The sequence below is a fragment of the Rana temporaria genome, chromosome 1 (genome assembly GCF_905171775.1).
Source record: "Rana temporaria chromosome 1, aRanTem1.1, whole genome shotgun sequence".
Lineage (NCBI taxonomy): Eukaryota > Metazoa > Chordata > Amphibia > Anura > Ranidae > Rana > Rana temporaria.
Window position 1 is genome coordinate 70,367,652 of NC_053489.1, and position 17,086 is coordinate 70,384,737.

The 17,086-nt window shown below is 40.4% G+C and overlaps 1 protein-coding gene across 5 annotated transcripts in view; it reads left to right on the forward strand.

The window, feature by feature from the left end:
- Positions 1–17,086, forward strand: part of PARP8 (poly(ADP-ribose) polymerase family member 8) — a 409,395-nt gene that overhangs the window by 373,898 nt on the left and 18,411 nt on the right. For 2 of the 5 annotated variants that reach the window (XM_040339246.1, XM_040339236.1), the window contains one exon: positions 4,446–5,250. The exons of the other annotated variants lie outside the window; for them this stretch is intronic. In XM_040339246.1, coding sequence (XP_040195180.1) covers positions 4,446–4,470 — 25 coding nt within the window. In that variant the 3' untranslated portion in view covers positions 4,471–5,250. Of the gene's footprint in view, positions 1–4,445; positions 5,251–17,086 lie in introns of those variants that run through there. 5 annotated transcript variants of the gene reach the window in all.

Genomic DNA, 17,086 nt, shown 5'->3' on the forward strand with positions numbered 1-17,086 from the left:
TACATGTATTTTAAAACTGCCAATAAGAAAGTGGAACCCAACAGGTTATGGCCAAGTGGGCCAAAAGCCTCCAGGCAGTGCAGTGCCTATTAACGTCTTCCACATGGGCTGAACAAGAGAAATCCATGGGTTCCCTCATTCATAATAAATAACGTGGATGAACAAACCTTCTGCTGCCAGCTATTTCATTCTGACAGTTAACACCCGCAGCTGTCAGAATACCTGATCAGTGACTGCTTATGCAGCGGCTGCAATCACTATTCGGCCAACTTTTTTCTGCCCAGTTTCGATTTTAGGTGGTGTGGACAGAAATCGGATATAATTCAAGCAGTGTATGACCAGCTTTAGAACAGCAGGTATCTATATGTCTTTTCTTTACATCACAAAAGTAAGGTGCTTATTCACCCCTTAATTAGTATGTTCTGTGAAGGAATGAGACCTGTACATACATTCTGTTCTAAGTAAAACGGCTGATCAACATGCCTTTTCTCTCCTATAACAAACCACCTAATACAATGTAGTGACTTGCATACAATCACTACTTCACAGTGAATATTACATTCAAATGTAACAATACTGCCGTGTTTCCCCAAAAATAAGCCCGGGTCTTATATTAGTTTTGGCAACAAAAGAAACAGTAGGGCTTATTTTTGGGGTAGGTCTTACAATGTAAAGTACTGTCTTCTCTTCCCCTCTCTCCCCCTGCCTGTCAGGAATCCCCAGTGTGAACTGAGTTAAAATGCTTGTAAAATCCTATAATCCACTCTATTACAGTATTAAATAATGTACAATGTTCATATGACCGCCGGAGCTCTCTTCCCGGCATTTATATTACACACACATTGTACATTATATACATCTGTAATAGAGTGGATTATAGGATTTTACAATAATTTTAAACTAGGGCTTATTTTCGGGGTTGGGCTTATATTGCGGCTTGGAAAATAATGATAGGTCTTATTTTCGGGATAGGTCTTATTTTCGGGGAAACACGGTATGTTAATAAATTCTATTGAATTCTTCTTTGTATATAGATAGATCTAGTATGTAGATATAAATACTCTCTCTTTGTACTAAACACTTTTATCCAGGTTCTCAATTTGAAAAAAATAAAATAAATGAATGCAAAAATGCAGCGCTAAACAAACATGAAAAATATTGGATATGATTTAAAGGGGTTGTAAAGGTAAATGTTTTTTTCACCTTAATGCATCCTATGCATTAAGGTGAAAAAACATCCGACGGTAAAGCCGCCCCCCCCCCCCGAACCCCCGTTTTACTTACCTCACCCCTCGGAAGAGCCCGCGCGCGTCCCCCGTGATCCTCTTCGGTTCCCAGCCTGGCCGTTGATTGGCTAGGCTGGACGGACTGATAGCAGCGCAGTCATTGGCTGGCGCTGCTGTCAATCACATCCGATGACACGGCGCGCTGCTGTATCACGGGAGCGCACCCGCAAAAGCTTTCCACCATGGGAGCTCGCTCGCATGAAGGTGGAAAGCTCTTGCGAGGAGGAGCCGGGACAACCACCGAGGGACCCCAGAAGACCGGGTTCAGGGACACTCTGTGCAAAATGAGCTGCACAGTGGAGGTAAGTATAACATGTTTGTTATTTAAAAAAAAAAAAAATTTTGCCTTTAGTGTTCCTTTAACATATGTCCCATAAGAAAAAATATGACATGATTAATTATAAAGAAAGTCCAGTGACAAAGCAGTTGCTGGAAGTATTGGTCCTCCATCAATGAAGTAATATCACCCTGTGTTGCCTCCACCTTGAGCAAAAATGCACACTCACCAGACTTAGTTGCTGTCTACTATATAGAACAGCAAACTCACTTGTTAAAGATAGTAAATGGTTGTTCCATCCATATAGCCTCCTAGAAGTCACACTTAGGCCGCGTACACACGACTGAGTTTTTCGGCAGAATTCAGCCAGAAACTCGATCGGAGCCGTATTCTGCCGAGAAACCCAGTCGTGTGTACACTTTTGGCCGAGGAAACCGATGAGGATCTCGTCGGGCCAAATAGAGAACATGTTCTCTATTTCCTCGTTAGTCAATGAGGAAACTTGGCTCGCCGAGATCCTCGGCGGCTTCACAAGGAACTCGACGAGCAAAACGATGTGTTTGGCACGTCGAGTTTCTAGGACGTGTGTACGGGGCCTCAGAAAGATCTCCTCTCATATAATACATTGTGGTTCCATCCATATAACCTCCTAGTAGTGAGACTCAGAAAGATCTCCTCTCATATATGATCTCTGTAGGTGTTAAGACCATCATCCTTTCCCATCCATGAGAAAATCACCAATAACAAAGAGAAAAAATCTCATAGCGTAGTATTTATTGGTGAAGATTGTAAAATGATGGCCAACCATAAAGCTTGCAATTAAAATGACTAAGTTCTTTACCAACTTTTGAAATTAACACTACTTTACAATATTCACTATATTACCAAAAGTATTGGGACGCCTGCCTTTACACGCACATGATCTTTAATGGCATCCCAGTCTTAGTCTGTAGGATTCAATATTGAGCTGGCCCATCCTTTGCAGCTATAACAGCTTCAACTCTTCTGGGAAGGCTGTCCACAAGGTTTAGGAGTGTGTCTATTTGACTATTGCTTTGTGCACTGGTCCAAATCATTTGGTGGAGGGGGGATTATGGTGTGGGGTTGCTTTTCAGGGGTTGGGCTTTGCCCTTTGGTTCCAGTGAAGGAAACACTTAAGGCATCAGCGTACCAAGAAATTTTGAACAATTTCATGCTCCCAACTTTGTGGGAACAGTTTGGGAAATGGCCCCTTTCTGTTCCAACATGACTGCGTACCAGTGCACAAAGCAAGGTCTGTAAAGACATGGATGAGAGAGTTTGGGGTGGAGGAACTTGACTGGCAAAGAGCCTGACCTCAACCTGATAGAACACCTTTGGGATGAATTAGAATGGACACTGCGAGCCAGCCCTTCTGGTCCAACCCAGTGCCTGACCTCACAAATGAGCTTCTGGAAGAATGGTCAAACATTCCCATAGACACACTCCTAAACCTTGTGGACAGCCTTCCCAGAAGAGTTGAAGCTGTTATAGTTGCAAAGAGTGTGCCAACTCAATATTGAACCCTCCGGACTAAGACTGGAATGCCATTAAAGTTCATGTGTGTGAAAAGGCAGGCGTCTTAATACTTTTGGTAATATAGTGTATATAAGATCCTGCAGACAGAGGGAGCAAAAGTTGGGAGTCTGCAGGGATCATTACACACTGGGCTTGAACTAAAGTGGATATAAAGGCAAAAGTTTTTTTTACCTTAATGCACTCTCTGCATTAAGGCAAAAAAATAAATCAAGTGTTGCTCCCCCCAGCCCCTTACTTAAACACTTACTTAAGCTTGATCTTAATCAAGAGCAGATCTTCTCCATTTTTCTCTTGCTTCTCATAAGACACTCTGCAGCAGCAAGAGCCATTGGCTCCTGTGAGGACGGAGCGGGGGGGGCCGAGCCAGGCTGTGTGTGTCTATAGACGCACACAACTCTGCTCGGAATCAACCCACACAATTGCCCCCATAGCAAATGGCTTGCTATGAGGAAACTCGGAGGAGAGGAACCATGATTGCCGGTGGAGGACCCCAGAACCATTGCACAGAGCAGGTAAGAATGACATGTTTGTCATATAAAAAATGTAAACTTTACAATCACTTTAAAGCGGAGTTCCGGCCACAATTTCACTTTTTAAATATAAATACCCCTGTAATACACAAGCTTAATGTATTCTAGTAAAGTTAGTCTGTAAACTAAGGTCCGTTTTGTTAGGTTGTTACAGCATTTAGACACTTTATAAAATTGAAATTGACTGGGGCCATCTTAAGTGTGGGCATCATGAAGCCAGACTGTATGACTTCCTGGATTTCAGCTTTGCAGATCTCGCACATGCTCAGTGCTGCACAAGCAGTGTAATAGGTTTCAGATCAGGTTTCAGCACCTGTACTGTCCAAGTCACATGATTCTTCGAGACTGGGGAGTGCACAGACTCCTGGAAAGATACACCCACTACATTCCCAGGAGTCTGTGCGGTGTAGGTTAGGAAGCTTAAGCACCTAGGTGCAGGAAGTGGGAAGATTAACTATTCTGCCTAGCAACAACACTTTGAAGGCATCTAAACAAAGTTTTTTTTCTTAAAGGACTAATGACATTTTTTTAAAACTACTGATGTAATGTTATATTTATGGGTGGAACTCCACTTTAAGTGTTCAGTGATGTGAAGTGTCTGTGCCCCTCAAACATCCAATCAACTGCAAGGGAATTTGAAAAAAAAAAATAGCTTTTCTTGCATGGTTGTATGCTTGAGCACAGATGCACTTTAAAGGCAGACATGTAAAACACACCAGCTTTGCATCTATTAAAGGAATAAATAAATATATTGCAAATGCAACCATTATAATGTATATGTTTACATTTATCTAGATTTCAACCTCCAGTAATCCCCTAATCCCCTGCACAACAGCACTTAGACGGAGACAAAGAGGGGCAGTATTTGGAGCCAATCAGTTGCCATCCAGTCACATGTGCTGCCAAGGAGTATGCTGACAGAAGGAGAGAGCAGAGAGATGTCCTTATCAGTCTATTACTGTTCCTTCACTGTCCAGGCTGTGTGTGCTTATCTTTATTTCACGGTACTTCACACTTTAGTATACCGGGCTTTTAAAAATACTTTGTGAAGTGATCCTAAAATGAACATGTGCTGAAGTGTTTGGCACTCCGTTGTGCATGCCCTTTACGTGTTTTTTAACATTAATGGATGTAAAAGTTCCAGGAACTTGTCAGAATCTGCAGGTTTTTAAGCGAGAATATTTTCTAACATAACTGACTCTTGTTTGGATTATCCCATAGAGGAATACTGCCAAATGTCACCTGCAAGCCCCATGATGCATTTCCTTTGCAGTGAATTCTATATACTAGTTATGAATGTGACAGCGGCGGCGGCGGCGGCCATAACGTAGGCTCTCTACATTCCACTCCACAGACATCCCCTTCATTCATAAGCTATTTCCACATTTGATTTCTCTTTTTCTAAAACAATCCACAAAGTCTGATATCAAACAGCACAACTAATGTCGGCGGATTCTTCCATACAACCTGCCTTTGTGAAGGGCTAACCGCAATTAAATACCAACGCAAATTCAGCAGGTGTCAGATTCAAACCTCGCCAAAACAATGACATGGTGTCTGACTTTATCATTTTTTAGCAAAATTAATTGTATAACATAAAAACAGGTGACTGGATCAAACATTGCACTTTGTAAAGCCCAATTCCAGCCAAAACTCAACCCTCTGTAGAGCTTTTATTGCTCGCTGCGTCCCCATTGAGGAGACCAGGAAATATCAATTCAACTTCCCAACAGATACACAGCTATATATAGATATATACAGTGGAACCTTGGATTACGAGCATAATCCGTTCCAGGAGAATGCTTGTAATCCAAAGCACTCGCATATCAAAGCGTGTTTCTCCATAGAAGTTAATGGAAACTAAGCTAATACATTTCTATGGCATGCAATACCGCATGTGGCCAGAGGTGGGGGGGGGGGCGCTGAAGAGCCTCTGAAATACTCTCGGACAGCTTGGCTTATCTCTGAAACCTTCGGAAAGGTTCGGGAACTGAGTATTTCCAAGTGATTGCGAGTATTTCCAAATGGCTCCGAAATGTTCCGAGTGTCACCGGCACCCCCACGCCTCTGGCCAAATGTGGTACTGCACCCCCCATTAGCTTGAATTTTTTTTTGTTTTGCGAGACAACACTCGCAAAACCGATTCAGAATAAAAAAAAATAAAAAGTTGCTTGTTATTCAAAACGCTTGTTAACCGCGTTACTCGTAAACCAAGGTTCCACTATATCTATCTATAGATCTATAGATATAGATCTATCTATATATATATCTATATCTATATATATATATATATATAGTATAGTATTTTATAGTATAGTATAGTATTTTATATATATCTATATATATATATATATATATATATATATATATCTATATATAGATATATATCTATATATATCTATATCTATATATATATATATGTATATATATATATATATATATATATATATATATATATATATATATATATAGATAGATATATATATATATATAGATATATATCTATATAGATATATATATATATATATATATATATATATATATATATATATATATATATATATATATATATATATATATATATATATATATATATATATATAGAGAGAGAGAGAGAGAGAGAGAGATATAGAGATATATATATATATATATATATATATATATATATATATATAGATATATAGATATATATAAAATACTAGGTGTGTATATATATATATATATATATATAGATATATCTATAGATATATCTATATATAGATATAGATCTATATCTATATATAGATATATATACTGTATTTACACACTATATTACCAAAAGTATTGGGACACCTGTCTCATTATTCCCACATGAACGTTAATGGCATCCCAGTCTTAGTCCGTAGGGTTCAATATTCAGTTGGCCCAACCTTTGCAGCTATAACAGCTATAGGAGGGTGTCTATGGGAACGTATGACCATTCTTTCAGAAGCGCATTTGTGAGGTCAGGCACTGATGTTGGACAAGAAGGCCTGGCTCACAATCTCCGCTCTAATTTATCCGAAAAGTGTTCTATTGAGTTGAGGTCAGGACTCTGTGCCGACCAGTCAAGTTCTTTCACCCCAAACTTGCTCATTCATGTCTTTAGGGACCTTGCTTTGTGCACTGGTACGCAGTCATGTTGGAACAGGAAGGGTTATCCTCAAACTGTTCCCACAAAGTTGGGAGCATAAAATTGTCCAAAATGTCTTGGTATTCTGATGCCTTAGGAGTTCCCTTCACTGGAACTAAAGGGCCAAGCCCAACCCCTGAAAAACAACCCCACACCATAATCCCCCCTCCACCAAATGATTTGGACCGGTGCATAAAATAAGGTCCATAAAGACATGGATGAGCGAGTTTTGGGGTGGAGGAACTTGACTGGCCTGTGCAGAGTCCTGATATCAACCCGATAGAACACCTTTGGGGTGAATTAGAGAGGAGATTGCGAGCCAAGGCCTTCTTGTTATACATCAATGCCTGATACCACAAATGCACTTCTGGAAGAATGGTCAAATATCCCATAGACACACTCCTAAACCTTGCAGACAGCCTTCCCAGAAGAGTTGAAGGGAGGGCCAACTCAATATTGAACCCTACAGACTAAAGCCCCATACACACTATCAGTTTTCCTGCAGGTTTTCTCTTCAGATTTACCAAAACCATGTAGTGCAAGGGCCTGCCTGATTGCATACAAATTGAAACTCTTGAGGTTTGACCTCATATTAGATGGTTTTGGTAAACCTCAAGAGAAAACCTGCAGGAAAACTGACTGGCCCGGATTCAGAAAGGAGTTGGGTCGGCGTATCTCCAGATACGCCGTCGTAACTCCGAATGCGGTCCGTCGCATCTCGGCGCCTGATTTATAGAATCAGATACGCTCAATGTTGCCTAGATACGAGCGGTGTAAGTCTCCTACGCCGTCATATCTAAGGGTGCATATTTACGCTGTCCGCTAGGTGGCGCTTCCGTTGATTTCCGCGTAGAATATGCAAATGAGCTAGATATGCCGATTCAGAAACGTATGTGCGCCTGGCGCATTTATTTACGTCGTTTACATAAGGCTTTTTTCCGGCGTAAAGTTACCCCTGCTATATGAGGCGTAGCCAATGTTAAGTATGGACGTCAGGCCAGCGTCGAATTTTGCGTTGTTTACGTCGTTTGCGTAAGCCGTACGCGAATAGGGCTGTGGGTAAGTTACGTTCACGTCTAAAGCAATGACTATTTTGCGGCGTAATTTGGAGCATGCACACTGGGATACTTTCACGGACGTAACGTCAATTACGTGGGGTCACGACTGTTCAGCATACAACACGCCCCCCTACCAGCCTATTTTGAATTAGGCAAGCTTACGCCGGCCCATATACGCTACGCCGCCGTAACTTTGGCCGCAAGTTCTTTCTGAATACAGGACTTGCCTCTCAAAGTTACGGCGGCGTGGCGTATATTAGATACGCTACGCCCGCCTAAAGATAGGCATTTGTTTCTGAATCTGGGCCACAGTGTGTATGGGTCTTAAGACTGGGATGCCATTAAAGTTCATTTATATAAGTTAAGTTATTTATTTATGAATGTATTTATTTATTTTCAGCAGGGGGGGAGGAATTACAACATGTCATTGTCTTATTGCTTGTATGAGATCCCCTGTAAAGTTCTGTCCAGATGTCGGGATAGAATAGTAAATGATAAAAATGTCCCCAAAAAGGATTCAGACTGGATTTAAAACCCCCATGAGAGTTTTACAACTCCTGCAAGGAAAAAGAAGTAAATTAATTATCGATGTCCCTGCCCTCGATTAATAGCTGTCCAATAGACAGGAAGAAAGGGGAAATCTCCCCATTGGGGACACGAGCACTAAAAATAGTTTTGGTTAAAATTGGGCCTTAAGTCCAGTTAAATGGCATCAGATGTGTATGTTTGTATGAAGCCTAAGATTAGCATGGCAATAATAACATTGAATAAAAAAAGTATGTAAAATATGGTAGTGAATGGACACAAATGTATTAACAGCTGTCTTACAATATTGATGCCACAAGATATGTTAAACTTAGGTCTGCAACTAGTAAATTCTCTCTCCAGTCTTAATAGCCATGTATGATAATGGTCTGCTCTAAAGTATTTTATGGCAATTCATTTAAGTATTCCAGACTTTTGATACATGTATTTTTCTGATTCAAACTCTTTGCTGATACTGTATGATAGCAATTTTAATTTTATAGTTATTGGTACAATAAGTGAACCTGTTAAACAAAGCTAAGCTTATACATTTCCTCTTAAAGTTGTTTAAAATGACAAACTGTGTGCTTACGGTCAAATGTAACACATTGTAACCTTTTTTTGTACTATATATGGTATTCTCTTCTCCTTGTTTTGTTATATTCAGGGATGGAGGGCATATGGGAATAAAATGGAGGATTTGAAAAGAAAGTGGCTTTCAGATTATTTCTTGTGCATTTTATAAATTGTTTGCGGTTTAGGAGCAGAGAAATGTACCATGGGCTATGGGTGCTGTAACCACAGGTTGGAGCAGAGATACATTGCCCACGTCCCTTTGAAGATCTCCACTCAATCATAGAGTTAGTACAACCCACCTGTGTACAGAAAAATATAAGGTGGTCTACAATTATCTACTGTTGTTTAAAGGGGAGTTCCACCCACAATTTCACTTTTTAAACATAAATACCCCTGTAATACACAAGCTTAATGTAGTCTAGTAAAGTTAGTCTGTAAACTAAGGTCCGTTTTGTTAGGTTGTTAAAGCATTTAGTTAGTTTATAATCAAGAAATAGACCATGGCCATCTTAGTGTGGGCATCATGAAGCCAGACTGTATGACTTTCTGGATTTTAGCCTTGCAGATCTGCACATGCTCAGTGCTGCACAAGCGATGTAATAGGTTTCAGTCAAGTTTCCATAGCAACGGGAGTGTCAGAGGAAGTTGCCGCCCCTTTTCTATGCAAATAGGCTATTTGCAAGGACTACTGGGATACACGATGCCTATCCCAGAAACCCTTGCGAATAGCCTTGTGACTTAATAGCCTAGGCTAATAAGAGGAGGAAGTAATGAAGGACTACAAAATAAAAGTATTTACAAGCAACAAAATAAATAAAAATTGTCCATTCTGAACACTATGAGATTAGGGCATGCAGCACAGACAAACATAAAAAAATGGGTGGAACTCCACTTTAAGAAAATATGGTATAATAACAACTGCAGCCTGACACTATCCATCCTTGGGTGTCAGAGAGAGCTCCGCCTCCTGCATACACCATAGTCTGGTGTGGATTTTAGCAGCCACTATGGAACAGACTTCTATGGCCTATAGTTCTCTTTTTCCTCGACGGGAAGTCTCAATTTCCTCCTCGTGTTCCTCGTCGGGCTGGTTTTCGACGAGAAACTCAAGCGTGTGTATGCTAAGAAAACTCCGAGCTTGCTCAGAATAAAGTATGAGACGGGAGTAAAAGTAGCGTTTGTAATGTAGATAACACTTGTTTTCACGCTGTAACAGACTGAAAAGTGCAAATCGTCTCTAACCAAACTTTCACTTAACACGCAGTAACTTGAGATTAGCAAAAGCAGCCTCAAGGGTTGATGCCAGTGGAATCGAACTTCCCCTGCCGTTGTAAGTGTTGTACGTCACTGCGTTTGAGAACGAGGAGATTTTGTCTGACCGTGTGTACGCAAGGCAAGCTTGTCGAGTTCCTCGACAAGCCTAACAAGGAACTCGTCGAGGAAAAACGATGTGTCCTTTTCCGACGAGGTCCTCAGTCGTGTGTACGAGGCCTTGGAAAACTGAAGGCCAGCTGTACATCCAGGCAAGATACAGCCTAATATTGTACAGCCATGCTAAATGTGACAGCTGCCCTCTCAAGCCTCGTACACACGACCTGTTTTCCAGCCAGGAAAACTGCCAAGAGAGCTTTTGGCCAGGGAAAACCAGCTGTGTGTATGCGCCCTCGCAGTTTTCCCGACAGGAAAACTGCCAGGAATCCTGGCGGGAAAATAGAGAACCTGCTCTCTATATCCCGCCGGATTCCCGGCAGTTTTCCTGTCGGGAAAACTGCGAGGGCGCATACACACAGCTGGTTTTCCCTGGCCAAAAGCTCTCTTGGCAGTTTTCCTGGCTGGAAAACTGGTCGTGTGTACGAGGCTTGAGAGGGCAGCTGTCACATTTAGCATGGCTGTACAATATTAGGCTGTATCTGTGCCTGGATGTACAGCTGGCCTTCAGTTTTCCAAGGCCTCGTACACACGACTGAGGACCTCGTCGGAAAAGACACATCGTTTTCCTCGACGAGTTCCTTGTTAGGCTTGTCGAGGAACTCGACAAGCTTGCCTTGCGTACACACGGTCAAGACAAAATCTCCTCGTTCTCAAACGCAGTGACGTACAACACATACAACGGCAGGGGAAGTTCGATTCCACTGGCACAACCCTTGAGGCTGCTTTTGCTAATCTCATGTTACTGCGTGTTAAGTGAAAGTTTGGTTAGAGACGATTTGCACTTTTCAGTCTGTTACAGCGTGAAAAAAGTGTTATCTACATTACAAACGCTACTTTTACTCCCGTCTCATACTTTATTCTGAGCAAGCTCGGGTTTCTTAGCATACACACGCTTGAGTTTCTCGTCGAAAACCAGCCCGACGAGGAACACGAGGAGGAAATTGAGACTCCCGTCGAGGAAAAAGAGAACTATAGGCCATAGAAGTCTGTTCCATAGTGGCTGCTAAAATCCACACCAGACTATGGTGTATGCAGGTGGCGGAGCTCTCTCTGACACCCAAGGATGGATAGTGTCAGGCTGCAGTTGTTATTATACCATATTTTCTTAAAGTGGAGTTCCACCCATTTTTTTATGTTTGTCTGTGCTGCATGCCCTAATCTCATAGTGTTCAGAATGGACAATTTTTATTTATTTTGTTGCTTGTAAATACTTTTATTTTGTAGTCCTTCATTACTTCCTCCTCCTTATTAGCCTAGGCTATTAAGTCACAAGGCTATTCGCAAGGGTTTCTGGGATAGGCATCGTGTATCCCAGTAGTCCTTGCAAATAGCCTATTTGCATAGAAAAGGGGCGGCAACTTCCTCTGACACTCCCGTTGCTATGGAAACTTGACTGAAACCTATTACATCGCTTGTGCAGCACTGAGCATGTGCAAGATCTGCAAGGCTAAAATCCAGAAAGTCATACAGTCTGGCTTCATGATGCCCACACTTAAGATGGCCATGGTCTATTTCTAGATTATAAACTAACTAAATGCTTTAACAACCTAACAAAACGGACCTTAGTTTACAGACTAACTTTACTAGACTACATTAAGCTTGTGTATTACAGGGGTATTTATGTTTAAAAAGTGAAATTGTGGGTGGAACTCCCCTTTAAACAACAGAAGATAATTGTAGACCACCTTATATTTTTTCTGTACACAGGTGGGTTGTACTAACTCCATGATTGAGTGGAGATCTTCAAAAGGGACGTGGGCAATGTATCTCTGCTCCTACCTGTGGTTACAGCACCCATAGCCCATGGTACATTTCTCTGCTCCTAAACCGCAAACAATTTATAAAATGCACAAGAAATAATCTGAAAGCCACTTTCTTTTCAAATCCTCCATTTTATTCCCATATGCCCTCCATCCCTGAATATAACAAAACAAGGAGAAGAGAATACCATTATAGTACAAAAAAAGGTTACAAATGTGTTACATTTGACCGTAAGCACACAGTTTGTCATTTTAACAACTTTAAGAGGAAATGTATAAGCTTAGCTTTGTTTAACAGGTTCACTTATTGTACCAATAACTATAAAATTAAAATTGCTATCATACAGTATCAGCAAAGAGTTTGAATCAGAAAAATACATGTATCAAAAGTCTGGAATACTTAAATGAATTGCCATAAAATACTTTAGCAGACCATTATCATACATGGCTATTAAGACTGGAGAGAGAATTTACTAGTTGCAGACCTAAGTTTAACATATCTTGTGGCATCAATATTGTAAGACAGCTGTTAATACATTTGTGTCCATTCACTACCATATTTTACATACTTTTTTTATTCAATGTTATTATTGCCATGCTAATCTTAGGCTTCATACAAACATACACATCTGATGCCATTTAACTGGACTTAAGGCCCAATTTTAACCAAAACTATTTTTAGTGCTCGTGTCCCCATTGGGGAGATTTCCCCTTTCTTCCTGTCTATTGGACAGCTATTAATCGAGGGCAGGGACATCGATAATTAATTTACTTCTTTTTCCTTGCAGGAGTTGTAAAACTCTCATGGGGGTTTTAAATCCAGTCTGAATCCTTTTTGGGGACATTTTTATCATTTACTATTCTATCCGACATCTGGACAGAACTTTACAGGGGATCTCATACAAGCAATAAGACAAATGACATGTTGTAATTCCTCCCCCCTGCTGAAAATAAATAAATACATTCATAAATAAATAACTTAACTTATATAAATGAACTTTAATGGCATCCCAGTCTTAAGACCCATACACACTGTGGCCCAGATTCAGAAACAAATGCCTATCTTTAGGCGGGCGTAGCGTATCTAATATACGCCACGCCGCCGTAACTTTGAGAGGCAAGTCCTGTATTCAGAAAGAACTTGCGGCCAAAGTTACGGCGGCGTAGCGTATATGGGCCGGCGTAAGCTTGCCTAATTCAAAATAGGCTGGTAGGGGGCGTGTTGTATGCTGAACAGTCGTGACCCCACGTAATTGACGTTACGTCCGTGAAAGTATCCCAGTGTGCATGCTCCAAATTACGCCGCAAATAGTCATTGCTTTAGACGTGAACGTAACTTACCCACAGCCCTATTCGCGTACGGCTTACGCAAACGACGTAAACAACGCAAAATTCGACGCTGGCCTGACGTCCATACTTAACATTGGCTACGCCTCATATAGCAGGGGTAACTTTACGCCGGAAAAAGCCTTATGTAAACGACGTAAATAAATGCGCCAGGCGCACATACGTTTCTGAATCGGCATATCTAGCTCATTTGCATATTCTACGCGGAAATCAACGGAAGCGCCACCTAGCGGACAGCGTAAATATGCACCCTTAGATATGACGGCGTAGGAGACTTACACCGCTCGTATCTAGGCAACATTGAGGCGTATCTGATTCTATAAATCAGGCGCCGAGATGCGACGGACCGCATTCGGAGTTACGACGGCGTATCTGGAGATACGCCGACCCAACTCCTTTCTGAATCCGGGCCAGTCAGTTTTCCTGCAGGTTTTCTCTTGAGGTTTACCAAAACCATCTAATATGAGGTCAAACCTCAAGAGTTTCAATTTGTATGCAATCAGGCAGGCCCTTGCACTACATGGTTTTGGTAAACTGAAGAGAAAACCTGCAGGAAAACTGATAGTGTGTATGGGGCTTTAGTCTGTAGGGTTCAATATTGAGTTGGCCCTCCCTTCAACTCTTCTGGGAAGGCTGTCTGCAAGGTTTAGGAGTGTGTCTATGGGATATTTGACCATTCTTCCAGAAGTGCATTTGTGGTATCAGGCATTGATGTATAACAAGAAGGCCTGGCTCGCAATCTCCTCTCTAATTCACCCCAAAGGTGTTCTATCGGGTTGATATCAGGACTCTGCACAGGCCAGTCAAGTTCCTCCACCCCAAACTCGCTCATCCATGTCTTTATGGACCTTATTTTATGCACCGGTCCAAATCATTTGGTGGAGGGGGGATTATGGTGTGGGGTTGTTTTTCAGGGGTTGGGCTTGGCCCTTTAGTTCCAGTGAAGGGAACTCCTAAGGCATCAGAATACCAAGACATTTTGGACAATTTTATGCTCCCAACTTTGTGGGAACAGTTTGAGGATAACCCTTCCTGTTCCAACATGACTGCGTACCAGTGCACAAAGCAAGGTCCCTAAAGACATGAATGAGCAAGTTTGGGGTGAAAGAACTTGACTGGTCGGCACAGAGTCCTGACCTCAACTCAATAGAACACTTTTCGGATAAATTAGAGCGGAGATTGTGAGCCAGGCCTTCTTGTCCAACATCAGTGCCTGACCTCACAAATGCGCTTCTGAAAGAATGGTCATACGTTCCCATAGACACCCTCCTATAGCTGTTATAGCTGCAAAGGTTGGGCCAACTGAATATTGAACCCTACGGACTAAGACTGGGATGCCATTAACGTTCATGTGGGAATAATGAGACAGGTGTCCCAATACTTTTGGTAATATAGTGTGTAAATACAGTATATATATCTATATATAGATATAGATCTATATCTATATATAGATATATCTATAGATATATCTATATATATATATATATATATATACACACCTAGTATTTTATATATATCTATATATCTATAATATAATATATATATATATATATATATAATATATATTATATTTATATCTATCTCTCTCTATAATATATATATATATATAATATATATATATATATATATATATATATATATATATATTTATATATATATATATATATATAATATATCTAATAGATATATATCTATATATATATATATCTATCTATATATATATATATATATAATATATATATATAATATATATATAATATACATATATATATATATAGAATAGATATATATAGATATATATATATATAGATATATATAATATATATATATATATATATATAGATATATATAAAATACTATACTATACTATAAAATACTATACTATATATATATATATATATAGATATAGATATATATAGATAGATCTATATCTATAGATCTATAGATAGATATAGTGGAACCTTGGTTTACGAGTAACGCGGTTAACAAGCGTTTTGAATAACAAGCAACTTTTTATTTTTTTTTATTCTGAATCGGTTTGCGAGTGTTGTCTCGCAAAACAAAAAAATTCAAGCTAATGGGGGGTGCAGTACCACATTTGGCCAGAGGCGTGGGGTGCCGGTGACACTCGGAACATTTCGGAGCCATTTGGAAATACTCGCAATCACTTGGAAATACTCAGTTCCCGAACCTTTCCGAAGGTTTCAGAGATAAGCCAAGCTGTCCGAGAGTATTTCAGAGGCTCTTCAGCGCCCCCCCCCACCTCTGGCCACATGCGGTATTGCATGCCATAGAAATGTATTAGCTTAGTTTCCATTAACTTCTATGGAGAAACACGCTTTGATATGCGAGTGCTTTGGATTACAAGCATTCTCCTGGAACGGATTTGCTCGTAATCCAAGGTTCCAGTGTATATATTATATATAGCTGTGTATCTGTTGGGGAAGTTGAATTGATATTTCCTGGTCTCCTCAATGGGGACACAGCGAGCAATAAAAGCTCTACAGAGGGTTGAGTTTTGGCTGGAGTTGGGCTTTACAAAGTGCAATGTTTGATCCAGTCACTGTTTTTATGTTATACAATTAATTTTGCTAAAAAATGATAAAGTCAGACACCATGTCATTGTTTTGGCGAGGTTTGAATCTGACACCTGCTGAATTTGCGTTGGTATTTAATTGCGGTTAGCCCTTCACAAAGGCAGGTTGTATGGAAGAATCCACCGACATTAGTTGTGCTGTTTGATATCAGACTTTGTGGATTGTTTTAGAAAAAGAGAAAAAAGTGGAAATAGCTTATGAATGAAGGGGATGTCTGTGGAGTGGAATGTAGAGAGCCTACGTTATGGCCGCCGCCGCCGCCGCTTGTCACATTCATAACTAGTATATAGAATTCACTGCAAAGGAAATGCATCATGGGGCTTGCAGGTGACATTTGGCAGTATTCCTCTATGGGATAATCCAAACAAGAGTCAGTTATGTTAGAAAATATTCTCGCTTAAAAACCTGCAGATTCTGACAAGTTCCTGGAACTTTCACATCCATTAATGTTAAAAAACACGTAAAGGGCATGCACAACGGAGTGCCAAACACTTCAGCACATGTTCATTTTAGGATCACTTCACAAAGTATTTTTAAAAAGCCCGGTATACTAAAGTGTGAAGTACCGTGAAATAAAGATAAGCACACACAGCCTGGACAGTGAAGGAACAGTAATAGACTGATAAGGACATCTCTCTGCTCTCTCCTTCTGTCAGCATACTCCTTGGCAGCACATGTGACTGGATGGCAACTGATTGGCTCCAAATACTGCCCCTCTTTGTCTCCGTCTAAGTGCTGTTGTGCAGGGGATTAGGGGATTACTGGAGGTTGAAATCTAGATAAATGTAAACATATACATTATAATGGTTGCATTTGCAATATATTTATTTATTCCTTTAATAGATGCAAAGCTGGTGTGTTTTACATGTCTGCCTTTAAAGTGCATCTGTGCTCAAGCATACAACCATGCAAGAAAAGCTATTTTTTTTTTTCAAATTCCCTTGCAGTTGATTGGATGTTTGAGGGGCACAGACACTTCACATCACTGAAC